The sequence below is a fragment of the Mixophyes fleayi genome, chromosome 3, assembly GCF_038048845.1.
Source record: "Mixophyes fleayi isolate aMixFle1 chromosome 3, aMixFle1.hap1, whole genome shotgun sequence".
In the NCBI taxonomy this organism is placed as follows: Eukaryota; Metazoa; Chordata; class Amphibia; order Anura; family Limnodynastidae; genus Mixophyes; species Mixophyes fleayi.
This window is the reverse complement of record NC_134404.1, coordinates 301,057,316-301,072,732: the sequence shown is the minus strand read 5'-3', so window position 1 is coordinate 301,072,732 and position 15,417 is coordinate 301,057,316. Positions and strand designations below refer to the sequence as shown.

At 39.8% G+C, this 15,417-nt stretch overlaps 1 protein-coding gene across 1 annotated transcript; it reads right to left on the bottom strand.

Annotated features, from left to right (window-relative positions):
- Positions 1-629: 629 nt before the first annotated feature.
- Positions 630-13,608, bottom strand: MDH1 (malate dehydrogenase 1). Its single transcript, XM_075203894.1, is given in 11 exon segments — positions 630-957; positions 2,090-2,179; positions 2,632-2,675; positions 2,678-2,744; positions 3,900-4,076; positions 5,086-5,208; positions 5,847-5,947; positions 5,950-6,021; positions 10,172-10,268; positions 11,274-11,372; positions 13,458-13,608. Coding segments are annotated over 11 exon segments (999 nt in total). The 5' UTR covers positions 13,461-13,608; the 3' UTR covers positions 630-831.
- Between the last annotated feature and the right edge of the window lie 1,809 nt (positions 13,609-15,417).

Genomic DNA, 15,417 nt, shown 5'->3' with positions numbered 1-15,417 from the left:
CCACCAGCAGGCTTTACTTCTTGCAGTAGCTCAGCAAACAAGGAGTCAGTCAAATTCAGTCTCAACCCCCCCCCCCCCCCCCCCCAAAAAAAAAACAACACCTCCTGGACTTCTCAGTTCAGTGCACATCTAGGGTAAAATCTTAGATTTCAGTAACCATTGCTAACCTTCTCCAAAGTGTGATAACCACAAAAAAAACAGACAGACTAGTTTAAAAAAACAAAACTAAAAAAAAAAAAAAAACTACGAGTTACAAGGTGCTACATCGGACACTTAAGTTGTGGTCCCAAAATGATAGTGATGCCCGCGATAAGGATCCACTGCAGTCATGGACAAAAGGTTTGAGAAAGACAAGTATTGGTTTTCACAAGGATCGCTGCTTCAGTGTTTAGACTGTCAGATGTTTCTATGGTATACCGAAATAAAATTACAAGCATTTCATAAGCCCATTAGAAACAAGGCTGTAAGTTAGGCGAGTGGTGAGGAGATATTTTAAGTGCTTACCAGACTAACTTGTAAGCCTATTAAATACACTATAGGAAGGTCTAAAAATGATCATTTACAGGAGACAGACTTCCATTCAGCTACTTCAGGTAAAACAGTGCAGAAACAATGCTTCACAGCCAAGACAATGTTTAAACCCAACTGGGTGTTATTTATTCACTACTACTAGGAATGACAAACTAGTGACAGATACAAAACTCAGATGTGACCTTGAAATGACTTTGCTAGACCAAGCCATGTTAGACATAAATAAGCACTTGGTACTAAATCTTAAAGACAACTTTTCACTTTCTCAGAGGCTAAGTGTATTTGTGAATCGATCTCCAGTCATGCAATTGCGAGGAATTCAAAGGCAGTTTCCTTTTCTTCTTTAAGTTCATTGGCTGTTAAATCCATCTTCTCACGAGAAAACTCATCGACTTTCAGCCCTTCAACTATTTTCCAGGTCTTGTCCTGTATAAGGTTAGAATAGATATTTTGGGGTGAGGGAATGCAAAAAAAAAAAAAAATTCAAGTGACATTAATTTGAGGAACAAATCACTGAAACACTGCTGGGTAACGTAGATCACAAAAGCTATAAGAAAAGGTGGTCTCTGTAGGAGAGGCACTCTATCAGGTCCAATAAATTTGTTAAAAATTACATTATAATCTTTAAAATTGTCCAAAATTACCCATGCTTAGCAATATAGTAATTAGAAAAAGTATCAAGAGTGAATATAAAGATTTAGAACAGTGAATTTACAAAGAACATTCTGATTAATAACCAATCGGCTGGTTTTCACAACCTATTTTGTTGAATTCTCATTACCAATATTTGTAACACATTTATCTCTTATAAATATAAAAGACCTTCTTAATTATTGTTGAAATTGGAGGATTTGCAAAGATTTCACAATGTCACTTTGCTGTATAATAAGGTTATAAGAATGTTTTGTAACAGCTTCTCTTTACATGAAAGAGTTTTATCATATATCAATAACCACTTACCAATATTATTTTCCCCAGTGTCATTAACAGGTTCATTACACTCATGTCTCTAAAATGCTTCATGTTACATTTCATGTCCCTTTTCATGCATTTCAAAATTATTTATTCTCCTCTTGCAATGAGTTAGATGGTTATAGCCACTGACTTGTAGTAAACCACAGAAAGTCCTCTTATGATGCAATTAAATTGCACCTTCTAAGGGTATAGACTATTACTGTTCTCAGTAATTCAAAATGATAAACTTTACTACAGTGGAGAGAATACATTGGAGATAATTGAATGTATGTTTAGCATGTCGCCCAATAAGGTTGCTCTAAAAATATTAGACCACAGCATCTATAATTACTTTGAGGATTGTCTTTCCTTCTCTTGTAGCAATACATAGATATGCATATTTGATATGTCCTTTTCTTATATCCCATTTTTGGCTACATCAAGTCATATTGTAATTGCTGCATTTATTTGGAAACTAGCCGTGCTTAAAGCTACTGCACTGCTGTGAAATCAGTGTAACGACTGGGTACTAGTTACATTTCATAGCACTTCTAGGGAGATATATTTTCGGTAGGCAAGAAAGACTGCATATGACACCAAGTACCTTGATTTTGACAGGGAATGAATAAAGCAGTTCCTCTGGCACCCCATAACAGTTTCCATCAGAAATAACACCCATAGAGACATATTCTCCCTAAAGACAGAATCAGAATAGTTAGTAACAAAGTCAATACATTTCATTTACTCTATCTAGAATGATAAGTCATCAGCAGCAAATATTCTCATTCAACAGGACATTATAAAGCACCAAGGCGCATGCTGGATTTCTGTTAAGGGAAACGCTTCTTGTTGCATCACTTAGTCCTTTTACCAACAGCGCCAACATAATGCAAGGTGATCTTTTCTTATGCATATTCAGGGGAAGTGGGGTAAAACTGTTTCAGTAAGCATTGCTGTATATAGATGTAGTGACGAGAAATATCAAATACTTACACAACTTATACGTATCCATAAGAGTATTGGTGACACAGGGGTCTCTGGGCATAGGCAGTTTAGTAAATGTATAATTAAAGTTAAGGGCATCTGTAGACCATGACATTTTCTCCAACTCCCTACATAAAAATCACACAGTTGCCCATTAATTACCTCTGGGGTTCCAAACCAGATGTCTCTCACATGATCACAGATGGCTTGGCAGCAGACATCGCACTGGATAATTTCCTTGCTGCTATAACCGCAGCACCGCGCTGCTGCACAGTCTACGAGAGATGGAGACAGGCTTTAAATTGCTTCAGCAACTGGTAACACTAATGTGCTTAGCTTTTGTGGGTTTTACTATGCTCTTGGGTAGCAAACTAACTGAAGATGTATACATCACATTCCCTATCTGAATATACACACGTTAAATAATTAGACTCTTATATTAGGAGGATATTACCAAATATACACCAGAAAGCTTTACCAATAGTGCCAAGCAACCTGTGCCAATATATCAGACATTACCTGGGCAACGAACAAACCTTTTTCACAAATACAGGGACAGACATGATTCTACTTTACACACATTTTTAAAGCCCCAACAATCAAACAAATATTCATTCACCAATAATTTTACCCATTCTCACCAAGCTGCAAACTGTAGATGGTCACTTATGCTGCAATCTTTTTAGTTTTCTGCAGAATGTGGATTGGCTGTTATATCCCAAACACCCAGACAGATGGCTCCACAAAGCATGAAGATTACCAACTCTCAACTTAGTGCCAACAAGGGTTGCCAAGACCCATTTTCAGCACATCTGTAAGACACTCACTATCAGAAGAGGTCCTACCACCTCAACCTATCATTAGGCTGGGGCTCAGGTGTAAGCAGGGTGAGGTACTCTCTGATCTCCCCCACCCGAAAACTGTTCAAATAGGCTGAAAGAGCGTCAAATACAGCACTATTGGCCAGTTTTCTTCCACACTGCACTATTCAGCTTCAGCAGTGTACATAACAGATTATTCCACAGATCCCCAGTACTAGCAACTGCAAATTAATAAAGGGCTGTCAACTATTTAGGAACGTATTCCTGCAATAAGTAGTGAAGAGCAGCGAGATGTGATAGCAGGGCTAAATCACTTTAGTAATAAAACACAAATACTAAAACCTATGATATGAAAAGTCAATTTTTACAAGGTAGAGTATACAGAATGGTGGTTCCTCTAGTTCTTATCTAGTACCCTAGATGTCTGCAATTGCTAATTTTTGCATGAATTTTATTAACTGAAATTTGTTAAATTTAACTAGCTGTAGTCAATTGTATTTGTGACCTGCCACTAGGAGGAGACAAAGATCAGATGGAGAAACCCAAGACTAGAAATACAAAACACATTTAGCAATACATGTATTTTTATACACAAAACGCTTTCCTTACAGAGATAAATTTCCCTTTTAGCCAGCTGTCGTCCTTCACAGCATCATGCACAGAAACATCCTTCCCTTCCAGATGTACAGTGGCATGACTGACATCGGGGTACTGGGTGGAGGAGTGATTTCCCCAAATAATCACATTCTTCACAGCATTAGATGTTGTGTTCAAACGAAGAGCAATCTGAAAGAAAATAAACCCAAGTAAATCTTGGTGGTGCGAGTGGACTGTGTAGATGTGCGTGCCAACTTCACCACCACATACACAGCTCCTCACACACCTCCCATTACATATATAGAACATGGACTCTTGGTTATTGAATTATTAAATGAAAACAGATATTGCCTGGAGATCAGCTTGTGGGTCAGTCGTCATCTCCATACAATACAGACAGATATTTTTCTGAACAAATATTCTGCCTATTAATTTACTAGAATCTAAAGCCAAGGCACAGATCATCCTTTGTCTCAATAAGGTCACTAGTTCATAGTAAATGGACAGGTTCAATTTTCATTACTAGTAGCCAAGAAAATAGCTGCCTTCACTATGCATAGTTGAGTCCACTTTAAGCTAAATTAGAAAAAAACAAAACGAACATTAAAAAGGACTTTAAGCAGGTATCTCCATCCTAAAATGGTATTAACAGATATGAATGACAACTGTACAGCGCTGCATAATACGATTGTTGCTATGTTAACAGATACAAGTACCGCAACTATGCTTGTTGAAGAGGCAAAGGCCAGCACGGGTTACTACCTGTGAAAACAGCACTAGCGCAGTGACCGTTTCATGTACTGGACAAGACAAAGGAGAACAAAAATCACCCTCACCAATGAAAACTCATGACTTCAGATGTAGGACCCCCCCCCCCTTGATAAAATTGCCCCTAAAGTGACAAATCCAGCCACATCACCCAGCAGACTGGTTATGTAGTTTATTTATTTGGCACCACAGATTTCGGCGCGCTGGATACAGAAGCAAGTAACAAATACATGAGGTAGTACACATAAGATGTGCGAGCAATGCTTTGGGGACTCACATAGAATGCTGCAAAAGACGTGACAGGACGTACGTGGGAGTCAGACAATAGGTAAAGAGGACCCTGCCCACAAGAGCTTACATTCTAGCTGCTTATTTACAAGAAGTTCCAACTATGTTTACAGAGCATGCAATACAAGATATCATCTCTTACCTGAGCTTTAGCTCTGTTGTGATCTAAACGGGTCAGGCAACTGAAGTTCTCTTTAGGGATGGATGGAGCAGACTTAAGTGCAGTTAGGCAGTTGGTATTTGCAGGATTACCCACAACAATCACCTGGAACAATGGAGGTTATTAACAGGTTTGCATTTGGCAATTGCAGACCCACTTATCAGCATCATATAAAAGCCACATATGAAAAGGTTAGAATTATAGTAGAACTGTCACCTACACATAGTAGAGGTAGCCATGTCTCAGTGACCAGATGAGCAAAATATTTGCTCAACCAGAAAATGGCTGCCTCTGCCGTGTAGTCCACTTTAATACAGCTCTTTGATGAACACTTACTAGACCTTGCACCCATTTCTAACCTTTGTTGTGCAAGTCTAGTAAGTGTTATGTAATCGATTTGGTAAATTAGGGTAATTAAGTAGTTAGATAAGAATATGTTTGTGGCATTTCAGCCAGATAGCTCAATAGTAAAGCAAATACGTCATGAAGAGAAAAATAATAAATATAAATATGTGTATGTATGTATGTATGTATGTATATATATTTTATAAATCCCTCTGCCCAAGTGGAAAACACCCAGACCAACCCCCCAAAATTAACACAAAGCAGTTTAATAAAGACTTCCAGGAGAGTATAACTGAGCCAATAGGCCAATATAGTAGAGCCATTGGGAGGTATAGATATATAAATAAAAATAATCCATGATCAGAGTAGGGTCTTCCCTTGGAGAAGGGGCCAGTCACCTTGACAGTCTTCTTAGAATATTTATCCAGCGCAGCACCCTGAGACTTAAAGATTTTCACATTGGCCTTCAACAAGTCTTTTCTTTCCATGCCCTCTCTCTTGGCATGGAGCCCACCAGAATGGCAACATCCAGGTCTTTAAAGGCCACTTCTTCCTTGTCTGTAGCAATCACCTCTGTAAAAACAATACAGCATTTCAAACCATGGTATGAGCTTGGTAAATAAGGCATATCTATCCAGCCATTTACCAGAATATATATAGCAATTTATAAAAGGTCTTTATTAATAGTCAAAACAAAAACCCCAAAACAGACACAACAAAATCTGAAGGGAGGAGACAGAAGTATTCAGGGACAATGTAGGGACAAAGACTGCGTGTTTAATTGTATTGTAAGTCGAATAGTTGGATGAGTAGTTTTAAATTAATAACCATCAATTTAATTGGCTTTATCAGAAAATATGTGAATCGCACGCTACGACCTGGAAGTGCGTTTATCAATAACACGTGCGTACACTCACATTCATTTGTAAATAGTTCACTGTAATACAGTTCCAACACAGTCTTTTATAACCAAATGTAATAGAGAAGAGTTTAATACAATATTGTTAAAGCCACTTTATTGATATCCAAGGTTCAGGATATAGGAAACTTATGTTTAGGGTAATTTTAATCCACTTTTTACCATCAGACATCCACTACTGTCGGCTAAGCGATCGCACCTTGCTTACGCAAGTTATGGATGATAAAGGATAAATGGTCAAAATGACCCTGTGTTTGTAATGTTTATAGACCAGTTTGAACTAGCTTTTTGGAGGGAAATATAGGCAGCTGTTGGAGTTGACCCCCACCCTTGGAGGACATCGTTCGAACAGACCTATGTCCTGCATTATACTGGACTGTCCTAAATCCTGACCAATGAAAAATTGCCATGACATCACTTTTTTTTTTAATGTACCCCAAACTGTATATAAACCAGGCATTAAGACCATCATACTGTCTACTTTGACCACAGACTTCAGGATTAAATGACTGTATGCTGGATTCAGGGCGCTATGCATGTATCCGCTGTACTTTATTCAATTATTGTTTTTTGCATCCTGCTATTAAATCTTTGTACATTGAGCCACATTGATCGCAACTGACAATTTTAATTGATAGCTAGATTAACATAAGATCAGAGTGAAAAAAACAAAAAACAAAAAAAACACAAGGAGAAGAAAGAGGAGAGATCAGTCGAAAGAGAAGAGAGGGAACGAAAGAGGAGAGGAAAGTACAGCAAAAGAGGGAGAGAATGGCAAAGAAACACCTAAAGATTAAAAGGAAGGGAGATGGGAGGACCTGGAATGTAATTTATGTGAAGGGGAGCAGTATTGGTGGTAGAACAACCAGGTATCCCAAACCTTGAAGTTTTTAGAGGTATTATTAATGATACTAGTCATGAATTGCAGGCAGTGAACCTGCCACATCCTGGTACCAGAAGGTAGAGAAGGGGGAGCTGTATGTTTCCAGTCAGAGGCAATTTGGCTGCAGATATAATATGACGGGCCAAAATGTTTTGGTGATCAGTAGCTGAGGGGAATCCAAGGGGCAGGAGGACAAATATTCATTCTATCGGGACATTGATCTGGATAATGGATTTTATGAGTGCTTTAATTTCCCACCAGAATCGGGTTATTTTCTGCAGTCCCACCAAATATGAAGACAGCCTACGCCAGCATCTGTTGGAGAAGTTGGCCAAACATTTTGTGATGCGGAGTACCACACCAGGACATAGTATCATTGAAACAGAAGTTTGTATACATTTTCTTTTATACGAACACAGATTGAGCTAGAGGCAGCATTATCTCGAATATCAGTCCAGTCTTTGTCATCAAGGGGGTTTCCCAAGTCATGTTCCCAAGCAACTTCATGAGGGTCGCAGGGTGGTCAATTCAGAGTAGATAGTAGAGATCAGACCAGGCATTGATTCTCAGCGCAAGCACAATGGTGATAGCAGGGCAAGAGGTAAGGTGGGACTTAACTGTATAGTGGAGATTGTGGATTTGTAAATATTGACAAAAAGTATTGTGTGGGCAGGCCAAATGCACTTTGGATGTCAGATAATTGGGGGACTAAAGAGGGTACAGTTGACATCATTCAGATAACAGATCCCACGGGAGAACAGGGAGCAAATGCGGCGGTTGTAAACCTGGAGGAAACTCTGGAGAATTGAAAAGAGGGATTACTGGGGAGGGATGCAGGGAAAAGCCATATAGTCTGGATGCTAGATCGCAGATATGATGCCCACTCGTGGATTTGGTTATAAATCGTCAGGTGTGGGGTGAGGATGGTTGCAAATTTCTAGTAGTATCGGGTCGATCATTTACCAACTTGCATTCCACTGTCAATGTGTTCTTAAAGGATCTCCAGAGGCAAGAAATAATAAAGTTAAGAATAATTTTACCTTCTTAAAAGAAACCATTGTAGTTTGATTAGTTTTATTGAATGCAAGTTTTTGTATTTAAAAAGGTGCACTTTTCTGTATATTCTCCCAGTCAACTCTTTCACCTGGGTAAGTTCCATAGAAGACACTTAGTCCTATTGTACATACAGTGTGAGTTGAGTTGTGTTCACTAAGCTGCTGTAGACTTGCTGAAGGTGTACGAGAGCAACTGTTGGGAGCAGAAAAAACAAAACACAAACCCCCACCTCAAATATATTTGTATGTCATAAAATAGAATACTGTAAACAAGTTGCTCTCTCAAGTAGCATGTAGATTTAACCTTTATCCTACAGATAACAATCAACAGCACATGAATTAATCAATTCTGAACTTTGTTTCAGAATACTATTTTCTCATTAATGGGTTAGGCGACCGTGTGTACACATCAAAGTGAATTTGCTTTGATTTCTGTTCATGCTGTTACCTGATTGTTACACACAAAGAAAGGACCAAAGAAAAGAAAAAAAAAAAAAAAGCAAATTTGCACCTTGGCAAAACCATGTTGCAAGGGACGGGGAAAGCTTAAACAGACAGATTTAGAGTTGAAGAGTGGGGTGTTAAACATTAAATTGTAGAAAAATAATTTAAGTGGTCCGGTATTTGTGTGCTACATGCAATAGCAGCCAGGATATCCCTGCATGCAAGAAAATTAAATACATTTGCATCCCTTGCATTGTAACAGGATTTGTTCAGGAGCAAATATGCATCTGTTTTTTTGCTTTGCTCTTGCACCTTAATTAAAAATACTGCTGCATGGTTTGTTAAAATGCACAGCAAGCACAGACTGAACCATAGGGACAAATGGAAGTCCAATCAACTGCACCATAAGAGAATGGTGTATAGATCATGTTTAGAATACAGCTTTTCAGAGACTGCTCCGAAGAGAAATGACACTGCACTTAAGGGAAAGAGGTTATCAAAATTCACAATTGAAAGCAATGCGTATGTTATTTTCCTTTTACAGCCCAATATGTGCTGTACAGCATATAGATTGCATACTAAACACCAAAAAAATTATTTACCTCCTCCCAGTTTAGTAACCATGGGCCCGATTCATTAAGGATCTTAAATTAAGAGGTATCTTATTTCAGTCTCCTGGACAAAACCATGTTACAATGCAAGGGGTGCAAATGAGTTCTGTTTTGCACAGAAGTTAAATGCTGACTGTTTTTTCATGTAACACATATAAACTTTAAATTTCAGTGTACAAATAAGCTATCAAGTATTTGTGTGCTACATGAAAAAACAGTCAGTATTTAACTTATGTGCAAAACAGAACACTCATTTGCACCCCTTGTATTGTAACATGGTTTTGTCCAGGAGACTGAAATAAGATACCTCTTCATTTAAGATCCTTAATGAATCAGGCCCCAAGACTTCTATAAATAAGCACTGGAGCACCATTGCAGCCCATTACATTATTGAATGCAGGTGAAAGGTAAGAGAAGCAGCATGACAGTGAAACCACAGCCTCAATGCAGGGTCTGTGACGATCGGAGTTGTGACCAATTTTATTGTTGATGTTTCAATAACTCAACATCAACTTTTACTCATCATAAAAGAGAAGCGATAAGGATATAACATGGATTAGTTAAGATTTACATGTTTCCACTATTATAGACCATTTCCTCTGTGTGTGTTCTGTGGTGGGCAAGTGGAAGACCATTTGTAAAAATGTACAAATAAAAGCCATGTGCAACACAATGAAAAGGATTGTCTACTAGAACGGTGTTAAAACATCCAGAATATTACTTCTAAGCTCCCGAGCAGTAATAGGCTATAGAAAGGTGTTAATGAAATCTCACTAGGTAGAGGCAATGAAACAAATGAACATGATCCTACCTTTCAGCAGAGGAATGGCACAGTCCTGCAGCTCCATTACAACACCGTCCAAAACACCCATCATGGGGGTAATATCCAGGAGAACAAGCTCAATTGGCTGCAGTCAACAACATGAGAACATTTTTAAGGAAGAGGCATTACATGATCTCTTGTATATACAGATCGTACTTCACACATAAGAAAAAAAAACAAAAAAAAAAACACTGGTGCTCTGGTCATGCAATAAGCTTGGAGTGTCCAGAGGATTAATTATGACTTGTCCCCAATTTCTTATTACTCCATCTTCAGCCTATAAGTTTTAAAATTAACCTTTGCATGCACTAATCACATGATGAAGAGCTTGTACACCATTTTGGAGTTATATAATATCTATGTGAAGAAACTATGTATAAACTTGGGTTCATATTGAGCATCAGACACTAGAATGATCCTCATTACTCTGTGCTCTGCTGTTTCCACCATACAGTCTCAATCTGCAGCCTTTATTACCCTTCCAACATAATGATACTGCCGCTGCACAAGCAGTCCTGTCCTCCCTAATACAATCAGAGCAGACAGGTCTCTGCCCCTCTCAAGATAAGTACACTCATCTGCTGCTGTAGGCATTCCCATCATCTGATTGGCAACAGATTGTTCTACTCCCGGCCACTTTATAATTGGAAGTCCGGATGAGCAGAAGATGATTCCAAAAAGGTGAGCGCTGCGGAATCAGTGGCGCTATATAAATAAATGGTGATGATGATGAATGTGCACGGACTGTAGAGAGGTGGGTTATCTAGACGTCTAATGGCTAGTAGCATAAGGAGGACTTAGAATGTGAGTTGGAGGGACCTTGGAATTTTAATATAAAATGTATTTCTTTACTTCCAGAAATAAGGCACTGGGTAACATACATGAAAACTAATAGAAAAAGGGAAAGGTGGTAATGCCCTTAGCAACCAATGTTTGATTTTAGTTTATATCCTGCACTAGAAAAGTACAGGTAGAATCTGTATTTCTCAAAGCAACCAGAGTTTTCTTTTGCACTGGTTTCATTACTTGCTCTATTATATGCAGAGTGCACACAGTAACAGGCTACATAAGCTGTAAAACATAACGTTACCTGGTCTTTGCCAAAGACATCACCCTTAGCAATTCCATACAGCAGGGAATAAGCAATTTGACCAGCAGCTCCAGTCACCAGGACTTTGACAGGCGCAGGCTGAAACACAAGACAGGAAGGACACAGTCAGCATTTCATCAAGCAGGAGCAAAGATACTGCATTGAAACGTATGTTAGCAGGATATCCTATTTCTGATCCACAGGGCCGAGGACACAGGTTTTAAACATAGAATTCAGCATTTGTTCACATGCATGTCAAAGATTTTTCACAGTACTACCTTTTAAATACATATATGGCCATAATCATAGTTTATGGATTAGATGGCTGATCATTTTCAGAAATATAAATGATTAATGAGCTTTTTTCCAGAGGAAGAAGGGATTTCCATGGCACAACACTACGCCTCTAAACCTTGTGTTACCCCCCACCTCTCATGTAGATCCACTCTGGCACCTCATTATTACCCATAATATGGTGCAAGCCTCCAAAATCTGTAAAGCTGGTCATTTATTTATTTTTTCCCTTTAACGATTTAAAAACAATATTGTGCTACAAGAGTTAGGAAGTAGTGTAATAGGCAGAGAACATTTTCATTTCATCATTTATAAAGTGCCTGCATATTACACTTCACAAAGCTCTCCTGTAAGGAGATGAGTCAGTTCATGCTCAGGGGCATTTCTGCTCCGCGTGTCTCCTGAGCTACACCCACATTCCCCTGTGCAGAAACAGGGAGGGAAAATAGGAGGACAGCCAGAAGGGGAGAGAACCAAAGCCCTGCAGCCATCTGAGAGAAGGTTCTCACCCTGCTGAAGTATAGGAACAGCTCTGACTTATTCAGTTCAACATAAATACCGAGTGGCCATGGAGCAACAGTTTATTAGTACTACAAAATACTGTAGGTTTACAAGGAGCATTACGAGTACCAACGCTAAAGGTTAGAATAACCCACGGTTTACGAATCCCTGTCACATATTGTTTGAAAACCCAACCAATACTCTGATTTCACATTCACTACTGAAACATGCAGATGGTTTCAAAGCCCCAAAAATATGTTTGTAATTAACATAGCTACATTCAACCAATACTGCAGAGACTGCTGCACAAAATGAAGATGTTAAATGCAGGCAGATGACTGCTAGTAGCCCAAGTTCACGGTCTTCCAAAGTGATCCTGGTGCTTGGCCACATGGGCTCCACTTTGTTCAATTCTGCCACTGATTGTGCACCAAGATTGCCTTAAATTTGCAACTAAACATTTGATACTAAACCTTATTAAAAGGTCTGTGGAGAATCAGGCCATGTACAATTATGTGTGAAGTTCATCCCTTTATCAGCTTTCAATCAGAGCAGCCACAGTGTCAGTATTGACTTTTTTTTGTTTTTTTTCAAGTGTACTTTTCACATCCTGTTGGGTACCCCATGAGAACGGTAACCACACTGGAAGTAGCGACTGGTTATAAGCTGACCTTTATGAACAGCTGAAGGAGTCCCCACACATGTTTTAAATAGCACAATAAAGAGATGAGCATGTTCTTATTATCAATTTACAAAGAACAGTACACACAATATACTACCTTTTCATATTGTTCCTGCACCAAAAGATTTTACCACTACTTGTAGACAAACAAACCATTTTATTAAATACCTTGGAATATACTTTCATTTTTAGCCATATATAAGTGTATTTGTATGTTAGCAGAGCAATTCCCTTTAATACATATGGCTATAGGTCCCTGTAACCCACCAAGATTAAAGTCTACACAAATAAATAAAATAAAGAACCTGGGGTATCCTGCAGCACAGATTAAGACTGGATACAGGAAAAAAAAAAAGCATTACTGGGGTTCTATAGCTTGGTCGCTCATCATTGGCCAAGTTACACAGTGCACTCTTATGAAGGTTAAGGACTGCAGTGCTGTGTTAGTCTCCTGGTAACGTGCCAAATATTTAAAACAAAGACAGTAGCAAGACCGCTCATTGCTGGTTTCATAACCTAAATGAGTATCGCGATTGAAATAGTGCAGCTACTTAATTACCAAGCTTTGCAACAGAATCCTATAAAATCATACGCTAATAAAACGCATACGTGGATGTTTTATGCCTGTAAAGGGTAAAGGCCAGACCAGGCTGCATGAATATAAAATACGTGCTCAGTTGTATCAGCGGCGGAAGCTATATACAAACCATTATTCTTGACAGGCAGATAATAGCCGGAGCAGACGGGAAAACTCGACTGATATCTGGACAGGAACCGTCAGAGTGGCTGCAGGTCACCTTTACCAATAGTTCCACTGAAGGGCACACGTGACTCACACACCCCTCTATTTCCTTGTACAAACTGAGTCTGTGACCAGGTTTTGTAGTCTTCTTCTACAGTGACGTGACGACGTTACAAGCAACACACCACACGCAAGAACTACATTACCCGGTATGCTTAGAGTGAGCAGCGCAGCGTATTACTCCGCACCCAAATTGGGGGCAGCGTTGTGACTCTCGCGTGATGAAACGTGGAAAAAGAAACCATTGAGATATCAATGACAAGCTTAGGTTGAAGACCTCTGATTTGTATTTTTCCATTGGTTCTTGCCAATTCGTTCTATTAGGTCTGATAAATGAATATGTATGAGTAGAAAAACTTTTAGTTCCCAAAAGTGTGTGTGTATGTATGTATGTATGTATGTGTGTGTGTGTGTGTGTGTGTGTGTGTGTGTATATATCATACTTGCCAACTCTCCCGGAATGTCCGGGAGACTCCCGCATTTTGTGAGAGTCTCCCGGACTCCCGGGCGAGTGTGGCAATCTCCCGAATTCTGCCCACTTCACTAGGAAGTGCCCCACTTCCTAGTGAAGTGGGCAGAATTAGATCCCAAACGCCGCGATTCCCGGTGAATCGCGGCGTTTGGCCCCGCCCCCGCTGTCAAATGACGCAATTTGCGTCATGCCGTCACAGGGGGCGGGGTCGAAATGACGCGATTTCGGCCACCCCGCCCCTTCACGCCCCCCTCCACTGGCTGGCTCCCGGAAGGGAGCTGAAGAAAGTAGGTAAGTATGATATATATATATATATATATATATATATATATATATTAAATCGATCATGTGAAAGAGTGTAGGAGGGGGCGTGATGACGTCATTACTTAACTATAGCTCTGTCCAGGCGCGGGCTGGCATTTATCAGCCCGGGGGGCGCACAGGCAGCCGCATCACATGACATGCGGGCGCGTCCATGATTAAGCCCCGCCCCTGCTATTCAATGCCATGAATTTCAGCATTTTCCAGGGTCTGGGAGGTTTGCCTACTCGTCTGGGAGGACTCCCCGAAATTCGAGAGCCTCCCGGAAATTCTGGGAGAGTAGGCAAGCATGATATATGTATATGTATATACAGTGCTTTTTTTGTAAGAAAAAAGGTGCCGGAACTCACATCACGTAGTCACTGTAAACGCACCCACACACGTCAGTTGTGTAACGAAACATAACGGTCGTCGCCTGCAGTAAACACTCAGCGCGCGACCACACGACCAATCACAAGCTGAGCAGCGCCACAAGCCTAGCAGTGCCATCACAACCAATGCGGACGAAGCACGCATGCATCGGACTCAACACACAAGCAGCCCGCTTGCACCGTTTTAATGATTTTTCCGCCGACCTGCTACAACCGACAGGGCGATTCAAGTCCACGTGGACCAAACATCAAATGTTCAAAAGTTACTCTTAAAAATTGGTCCGTCGAAAAAAGCTGTCGGAACTCGTTAGCACTTCTGCCTTACAGCACTGGAGTCATGAGTTCAATTCCTGTCGATGGCCTTATCTGTGAGGAGTTTGTATGTTTTCCCCGTGTTTGCGTGGGTTTCCTCTGGGTGCTCCTGTTTCCTCCCACACTCCAAAAACATACTGGTAGGTTAATTGGCTACTAACAAATTGACACTAGTCTGTGTGTCTGTCTGTGTGTGTGTGTGTGTGTGTGTGTATGTTAGGGAATTTAGACTGTAAGCCCCAATGGGACAGGGACTGATGTGAGTGAGTTCTCTGTACAGCGCTGCGTAATTAGTGGCGCTATAAAAATAAATGGTACTAATAATAATAATATATATATATGTACATATATATATGTATATATATATATATATATATATATATATATAT